The sequence below is a fragment of the Cucurbita pepo genome, chromosome LG01 (genome assembly GCF_002806865.2).
Source record: "Cucurbita pepo subsp. pepo cultivar mu-cu-16 chromosome LG01, ASM280686v2, whole genome shotgun sequence".
NCBI classification, from domain to species: domain Eukaryota; kingdom Viridiplantae; phylum Streptophyta; class Magnoliopsida; order Cucurbitales; family Cucurbitaceae; genus Cucurbita; species Cucurbita pepo.
This window is the reverse complement of record NC_036638.1, coordinates 7102652-7111175: the sequence shown is the minus strand read 5'-3', so window position 1 is coordinate 7111175 and position 8524 is coordinate 7102652. Positions and strand designations below refer to the sequence as shown.

Sequence of the window (8524 nt, the reverse complement as noted above, 5' to 3'; positions counted from 1 at the left end):
AATATCATATTATCGTGGAGGATCGTGATTCTTAATAATGTTCTCAAACACTAGACATGCTCGATAGACGACCAAATTCCCCTGGAGATAAACAAACTTATCTTCAAAGTATTTATAAAGCGTGATAGACGACCAAATTAAATAAAGCGTTTTAGCAAAAGAATTAATTTAATAAAAATATTCAAAATTGTGATATGTTCATCTTTAAAATATATCTAAACGTTCAACCATTCGAAGTTATTTATAATTTTTTTAAAATTAAAATTACCTTTATTATTAATCTGGGATGGAAATAATAAAATTTTAATTTATAATTAATATCTTTAAACTATTTAAAAAAATTTAAAACTTTATTTCGCTTTAAAATAAAATTAAATACTATTATCATTAGTATATGGTTGAAACCATTAGTATCACGTTTTAAAATGTACGCCAACCTAATTTTCTTCATTTTTATATGAGAAAATTACTTAATCTCGACATGATTCAATACTAAAACTATATTTTTATTTTAAATGGTAAGTATTTAAATTTTATATTTAACAGATTAATAATTTTTTAATTTTATATTTAATAGATAACTAACTTTTTTTAATTTGTGTTTTAATAAAGTTTTAAAATTTATTATTTAATAAATAAATTTATGGCTAAACATTAAGATTATAATAAATTTATAAATCTAAAAAAATTGAAAGTTTATAAATTAAATTTATAATTTTAACATTTAAAATACTAAATAAATATTATTTTTAAAAATATTAGTTGTATTTGATTTTGAAAAATAAATTTATATGATTTTTTTAGTAACGTGATTTTTTTTTTTTTTTTTAATATAACGTGGCTTTCTCTTCTATTTTCAGAAGACAATTCTTAGATATTACTAATACCACTGTCGGCTAAAAACAAGATAGCGCATGAAGAATGTGACACGTCATGGGCCACGTGTCGCCAGCTCATTGCGAACTGTACATGAGACAGCTACTTCAGCCAAGAAATATTCGTCGTCGTTCAAGAAGAAGAAAAAAGAGAGCCAATAATTGGTTCATCACTTTTATAATTTGTTACAACATTTATGTCCGTAAGATCTCGCGATCTCAAAATCCAACGGCTGAAATTCCTTCTCCGACGTGGAATTATTACATTAATAATTTTAAAAAAATAATGAGTTCCAATGCAGGGTGGGAACGTTTGTTTGTTTGTTTGTTTGTTTTATATAATATCAACGGAATCTAAATTTTGCGGCAATTTCTGTTCTCCCTGTTTGAACTGAACAAAATTTTGCATACTTCTTCATTTTTTTTGCCGCTTCAGCGAGCGCGCATCATATAATAAGCTTCCATTGTGTGAGATTCTCGGTGGTGGTGTTCTGCAGAATCGAAACCTTGAAGTTGCTTCAAACTTTTCGGGAATTTTCCTCGTTCTTCAACTTGTTCTGATTCCGTATCCGTTGATTTCATTTAAAAGGTTTGGCAATGACTGGCGCTGTTTTTGATTCTTTGCCTTGATCATATATTGCTTGCAATGTTGACAATTATATAGGAAGGGTTTTGGTTTGTATAGGCTAGCTTGATCTCGTATATGGCTCGGCACTTCTTGCGGTGAAATGATTTTCGAGTTTTATGATTTTTTTTTCTTATCGAGTTTTGGAGGGATCTGAAATCGAAGGCATGTTAGTGCAGCTTGCCTGATAATTTTTTAAAAGAAGATTTCCTGTTTCATTTGATTTGTGAGATAATAAGGCATTGGGGGAATCTATTACGTTTCCTGTATCATAAAGATTTTTATAATTTGGAAGATTCTTCGTTGATTTGCTGCATTTTTACGATTACTTTTTGTTTATTGTATCATACAGATTCTGTAATGTGGCTGTCTTCCATGTGTGTAAATTAGAGAGGATTTTCCTGTCATTCTATTCTGCCTTTGAAAAATTGTCGGTATATTTCAGTGTACCAATGGATATTTCTTTCTTATGAAAGAAGGAACAATCATAATTTCTAGCATTTCTCTATCATGCTGTGTTGTGTTAAGGGCATAAGCAACTCTGATGTTGACCATTTGCAGTTGTTTTTTTCTTTCTCCTACAGAGTTTTAAATTTTATAGTTCTTTTAAATTGAATTTCTTCTTGTACGACGGTCAGGATGTGTTGAATATAATGGTTCTTTAAGGAATTGATTTCAACTATTGGTTTCTGAACTTTTCAGCTTGGATAAATTCACCTTGAAGAAGTTTGTCGTGATATCGATTTTCTGTAGCAATTGGTTTAAGTATGGTCACAGTGGAGAATGCAACGAATAAGAAATATGATCGTCTACCTAGAGAAGCAAGGGAGATTTTGCAGTCATTGGCTACCAAATGGGGAGACGAAATTGATTCAAGTGCATTGCAAATGATCCCTTTGAAGGGAGCCATGACCAACGAGGTCTTTCAAATTAAGTGGCCGACTAAGAATGAGGATGTCTCTAGAAAGGTTTTAGTTAGGATTTACGGTGAAGGTGTGGATGTGTTTCTTAACCGAGAAGATGAGATAAGGACATTTGAATTTATATCGAAGCAGGGGCAGGGACCTCGGCTTCTTGGGCGATTTTCGACTGGTCGAATTGAAGAGTTCATCCGTGCAAGGGTATGCAGATTTTATTTTCTTAGTAATGATGCTGTCACGTCGATATTAATTTAAGAATACTCGTTTTTCTTCTTATTGTGTTCCTTTAATCTTGTTGATACGTGACTGCCAGACATTATCAGCAGTGGATCTACGTGATTCAGAAATATCTTCTCTTATAGCCATTAAAATGAAGGAGTTCCATAATCTTGATATTCCTGGTCCGAAGAACGTGTGCTTGTGGAATAGATTGCGGTATGGCGCTTTATGGGCAAATATCTTTTAGTTATCTCCCTTGCTTGTTATAGTTCTTATAGTTCTTAAATACTTTCCTTTTTGCAACATCAGAAATTGGCTAACTGCTGCCAAAAAAATTTCTCCACCTGAAGAAGCCAAAGCCTTTCGCTTGGATTCTATGGAAGAAGAGATTTCTGCATTGGAAAAGGACCTCTTTGATGATCATCAAACTATAGGTTTTTGCCACAATGATGTACAGTACGGAAACATAATGCTAGACGAGGAGACTAGATCAATAACTATAATCGTAATATACTTTTCTCCTTGCTTAGAATTTATTTTTCTTGGAATAGGGGAAATGCATGTCTATGTTTTTTTGTTTAAGTGGTCCGTTTGATGAACTGCATTGCTTATAGATAAAATACAAATTGCTCATTGTAACAGTCCAAGCCCACCACTAGCGGATATTGTCCGTTTTAGCCCATTACGTATAGCTGTTAGCCTTACAATAAAACATATCTGCTAGGGAGAGGTTTCCACACCCTTATAAGAAATGGTTCGTTCCCCTCTTCAACCGATGTGAGATCTCACACCCATTATCATTGGTCTATTGAAAAATTCATTAATGAGAAAAAATGGTATATATAAGAGGACAATTACCTATCCCTCGTCTGTTTTCTTTTGTTATTATGAGATGCCATACCTCACTTTGGAAGAGCAAATCTGTATTCAAGATTTGTAATCTGAAGCTAGTAAGTCATGAAGACAAGAACATGTTGCCGTTGCTTGAACTATTGCTACTTTAGGATTATTCATTCATGGTTATTATTATTGTTCTCTTTTATCTGGAACTCATCTGCAAGCTTAGCCATTTAGGCAAGAGAATGTAGATTTGAGTCACGTTTCTCATTTGCTTTTCATTCTTCTCTTTCACAGGATTACGAATATGCAAGTTATAATCCCATAGCCTTTGACATTGCGAATCACTTCTGTGAGATGACCGCGGATTATCATACGGACACTCCACATGTTTTGGTCCACACCAAATATCCCGGTTTGTTTTGTGTAAATCTATCAGTATGATTTTATGCATTTGTATGTATCAATATTGACTTCTTTTTGCCTAACAGGTTTGGAGGAGCGTAAAAGATTCCTGCAAAAATATCTGAGTGCTTCAGGTAATTTTATAATACCTACTATAGAATATGAATTATGAACTGTTGGCAAGGAACAGAGTAATCAACAGCCATGTTCACTTCTTGGTTGTATAAACACAAAATAAGTTGTGCTCGGTTTTGTTTCCTTAGGAGTTGGATATTTTTTTTAGTACAACAAATGTGGGGTATGGAGATTTAAACCTCCGATCCAATTACTACCAAGTTGTGTTCATATTGGTCTTAGAAGTATATTGTTTTATTACCTATTTGGATTTGAGTCTTTGACCCCTTATTGCATCTGTTAATGGCTGTCAGATGCGCTTAAGTAAGAATTTTATTTTTTGTACTTCGTTAATTTCCTTCTGCACTTTTTTGCTTGCTGCTTTCCCTGTCTTAAATTTCTGGTGTCTACCATTTAGGGAGTACGAAATTTGCAGTGATTGAAATGGATTTTCTGAAAAATGAAAGATGCATTTGTATGAGACTATATCGTTTTAAGAATTGGAGGTGGTGTTCTAGATTTGGGACCTCACATTATGTTACACATATTGCAGGTCGTCAGCCCAGTGATGCTGAGGTAATGCAATTAGTCCAAGATGTCGAGAAGTATACTCTTGCTAGCCATCTTGTTTGGGGCCTCTGGGGAATAATATCGGTAATTTCGCACCTCGGATACTGAATCTATGCAGTCATTGTAGTTATTAGCCTCTTTTTTTTCTGAAAAACCATGTATTATTTGTGTTTTATTCTCTGACTCGACTCCTGAATGACGTCCTTATCATCGATACATTCATGTCATTTTCAGGAGCATGTGAACGATATCGACTTTGATTACATCGAATATGCGAGGCAGAGGTTTGAACGATATTGGACTAGGAAACGTGATCTTCTCGGTAAAGAGAAACCGACCCGTGATTAGTTGGTGTTGAGTTTTGGTTTCCATGTGAAAATCAGTAGGAAAGTTTGTTTATGGTTTTGAAGGTTCAATGATTAGAATTTTGACCTTTCTCTGAAAAGCTTTTGTAATTGACCTCCCATGGTGAACGGTCGCTCCACATGATTGTGTTGTGTGTAATAATATTAAGTGAATAAATAATTTTGTTTCTGTAACCAAAAAACTAAACGAGATGATGTTAATAAATCCAATAATATTAATTTGTAATATATTTTTAATGTTCTATTTTTAGTATTTTATTTCTTTGTTGTACTAACAATTGCTATTTTTAATGTTTTATCCTTTTCTTGTGCTATATTTTTAGGAACAAGTAATCCTCTCCTATTTTTCATAATTTGAGGAATTATTTAGTTGAAATAGGTGAAGTATTATTTCATTTGACTTTTTGAATTTTTATTTATTTATTTGTATTTAAATTAAATGTAATTTCGTCTGGTTCTTTTTTTAAGATTTATACTATCGTGGGATAACACGTGAATATGAAATTATAATTCAAGCTCAATATACATGATAATAGGTTAAACTTAAATCATATTAATTTTTTTATATAATTATACGATAATGGATTAAACAAATCATATCATATTAAATTTTTTATATAATTATAAGTGGTTTTAAATATGTGCGTTCGTAAATTTATTTTGGGGTTTTTTAAGATTTATAAATCANTTTTTTTTTTTTTTTTCTTTAGATTTATAATGTCATGTGATGGAATATTTAGTCCACACATAAATGAATTTATGGTTCGTTTTTCTTAACTAAGAAAAATAATAATAAAATTCATTTAAACCCAGAAAATCCATTGTGAAAACGGACCAACAGGATACGAACACGTAGCCGTTCCTAATGCCACTCAATTCCCACGCCACAAAACGGCCATCCAATGTAGAAATATCTTGTTTCTCTTAAACCCGGAGGACATCAGCTAACAAAGGACACAGCGAGAGGAAGAAAGTTCACGAACTCTCTGCTCCTTTCTCTGAATTCCAAAGCAGTTTGAATCTGTGAAGACATTTCGAGTTTTCTGAGGCATCGACAAGCGCTTTGGAGGAATGATGGCTTGTGCTTCACAGGCGCTGATTGCCGCTAATTCATGCTCGTTTCTGAGCCAACGAGCCATTAGAAAGTCTCAGAAGCTCTTCAATCAGAGTGCTTCCAATCTAATTTTCACGGTCAGAGCTTCGTCTGAAGATTCCGACTGCAATGTCGACGAATGTGCTCCAGATAAGGAGGTTCGTCCGCTTTCTCGTTGTTGGATAATTCGCAATTCCTTTTGGACCGATTGAATTTCATCTTAATCTTGTTATAATTGATTAGAATATGTAATTAAATGTTGTAGGTGTAGCTAATTGTTCGACAAGTGCTTTTCCTTAAGCTAATCCTCTAATCTGCTCTTTGTTTATCAATTTGATTGATTAAGTAGTTGAATTTTTATAATTTGAAATTCAATCGCACAGAAAAAAACTGTTTAGAAGGCAAAATAAAGTTTGGCATAAATTTTTGAGACTCAAATTGGAGTACACTAGATTTACGATTATACTTGTGACTTAACAAGATATTTGATTTTACGGCTTACCTTCTGAGCATTGATAGGCACACAAGGAATTTTCAGATGATTTATGCTGTTCTAATTTGTAAACGATATAAAACTCTAACATTGCGATGTGTATTGTAATTGGTAATGCAGGTGGGGAAAGTTAGTATGGAATGGCTAGCAGGGGAGAAAACTAAAGTGGTTGGGACATACCCACCGAAGAAAAAAGGGTGGACAGGCTATGTGGAGAAGGACACTGCAGGACAAACAAACATATATTCCGTCGAAGTAAGTATGAATTTTCCAATGAGGATCAAAGTTTTATTTCTGGATTATATGTTTATCTGTAGTACAATTTGAATATAGGGATCGGGGTAGGCGTTCATTTGATCTAGTTAAATTGTATGATTCTGTTTCTGAAAGTTTTAGCAGCCAAATTTTTGTAGTTCTACATGTTTGTTTCATGAACTGATAGCATTTCACGATCGGTTTGAGTGAAGATATTGTTGAAAATTATTAAGAGAAGTAGTCAAGTTGACTAATTAAGAGGAACATCATGGATTTATACGTAAGGAATACTATCTCCATTGGTACGAGGTCTTTTGGAGAAACCAAAAGCAAAGTCACAAGAGTTTATGCTCAAATTGGACAATATAATTCCATTGTGGAGGGTCGTGGTTCCTAATCGACATTGTTTTTTATCATCGAGTATTTGAGATAACAAGATAGTTGCATTTTATCTGGTCGGTTTTGATGTTGTGCTGAGCTGCATCCAGTGATTGATTTGTTTCTTATCTATTCTTTTCTTGGACGTGTTTCATAACCATTTCGTTTCTTAAATTAAGCTTATAAACACTATTTCTAAATTCTACTATATTCGTTTTATTTTCTTACCTACTTGAACATGTTTTCAACAATTTATGAAAATTTGAAACTCGATTTTTGTTTTTGAAACTTGGTTTCAAAATGAAATGTTTTTGTTAAAGAAGGTGAAAGGCTTAAATTATACCTCTGTTCTTCCTTTCTTTCTTTATTTGTTCCCTTGGATGTTAAATCACCCACCCAGGCTCCTTAAATTGCGTGTACTTGCAGCCAGTAGTTTATGTAGCAGAAAGTGCTATCAGCTCGGGGACTGCAGGGACTTCTTCAGAAGGGGCTGAGAACACACTGGCAATTGCTGGTGGACTTGCACTCATTGCAGTTGCTGCAGCTTCATCTATACTGCTTCAAGTAGGTAAGAAACCACCCGAAATAAAAGTTGTTGAATACACCGGACCCTCACTCAGTTACTACATCAACAAGTTCACTACACCGGCAATTCTCCAACCACCGGTACGAGCCGAGTCCGAATCCGAACCCGAATCCTCCTCTCAAGTCGACAGTGTGGCTCCTGAAGTAGTAACCGAGGTTCAAATTCAATCAGACATTGTTGCTCCTGAAGTAGTAACAGAGGTTCAAGTTGAATCCCAAACGACCGAGCCTTCCTCTCCGGCTAGTTGAACCAAATTCATGTGAGTTTCTCTAGAGGTTTTACTTCTGTATTCATCTGTTATGAATATTGGTTCTCGGCGATTACACTACAAATGAAAGCATGATGTTTGCAGATGTGCTGTACTGCCACCCCTTTTTCTTGCTGCAGTTGACTTTATTTACTTTTTTTTTTCTTTGTTATTATTTTAGGCAATAGACTTTATTTATTTGAATAACAAGTAAATACTACAGACTCTTGATTTTGATTAAAATCGTATGGCTAACATTATAGATCCTAGTTGGGCTCAAAACTGCGAGCACGAAAAATTGAGTCACGGTTCATATTTTTTCTACATTGTGGTGACCAAATATTGTTTTGCTCCCAATCAGTTTTCGTTCGACAGACATCAAGTACCATCAACGGCTATTCGCTTGCGTTCTCGAGCAGTCTTCGAAAAGCCATCTTCTCTTTTCAATATCTCGATGATCCCTTAGGAAGTACTGTTGGGACTTGTTGGGACTTGAATATCGATGAAAGAGAGCTAGTACGTTACGTATGGAATTAAAATCA

General features: G+C 34.0%; 2 protein-coding genes across 2 annotated transcripts; both read left to right on the top strand.

Annotated features, from left to right (window-relative positions):
• The first annotated feature begins 1229 nt into the window (after positions 1–1229).
• On the top strand, positions 1230–5158 carry LOC111781494 (probable choline kinase 2). Its single transcript, XM_023662124.1, has 8 exons — positions 1230–1464; positions 2203–2621; positions 2734–2855; positions 2949–3144; positions 3774–3891; positions 3968–4015; positions 4549–4649; positions 4800–5158. Exons 2-8 carry the CDS (start codon positions 2268–2270, stop codon positions 4911–4913), a joined length of 1053 nt encoding a protein of 350 aa, XP_023517892.1. The 5' UTR covers positions 1230–1464; positions 2203–2267; the 3' UTR covers positions 4914–5158.
• Positions 5159–5865: 707 nt separating this feature from the next.
• On the top strand, positions 5866–8140 carry LOC111787189 (protein MAINTENANCE OF PSII UNDER HIGH LIGHT 1). The gene is made up of 3 exons (XM_023667311.1): positions 5866–6181; positions 6637–6771; positions 7576–8140. The coding sequence occupies exons 1-3, from the start codon at positions 6002–6004 to the stop codon at positions 7981–7983; spliced, it is 723 nt and encodes a 240-aa protein (XP_023523079.1). The 5' UTR covers positions 5866–6001; the 3' UTR covers positions 7984–8140.
• Positions 8141–8524: the final 384 nt, after the last annotated feature.

Excerpts from the sequence above, each read along its gene's own strand:
- LOC111787189 (XM_023667311.1), top strand. The coding sequence starts at position 6,002 with ATGATGGCTTGTGCTTCACAGGCGCTGATTGCCGCTAATTCATGCTCG. Across the intron at positions 6,182-6,636 it reads AATGTGCTCCAGATAAGGAG|GTGGGGAAAGTTAGTATGGA; the intron begins GTTCGTCCGCTT and ends TTGGTAATGCAG. Across the intron at positions 6,772-7,575 it reads CAAACATATATTCCGTCGAA|CCAGTAGTTTATGTAGCAGA; the intron begins GTAAGTATGAAT and ends GTGTACTTGCAG.
- LOC111781494 (XM_023662124.1), top strand. The coding sequence starts at position 2,268 with ATGGTCACAGTGGAGAATGCAACGAATAAGAAATATGATCGTCTACCT. Across the intron at positions 3,892-3,967 it reads GGTCCACACCAAATATCCCG|GTTTGGAGGAGCGTAAAAGA; the intron begins GTTTGTTTTGTG and ends TTTGCCTAACAG. Across the intron at positions 4,016-4,548 it reads AAAATATCTGAGTGCTTCAG|GTCGTCAGCCCAGTGATGCT; the intron begins GTAATTTTATAA and ends CACATATTGCAG.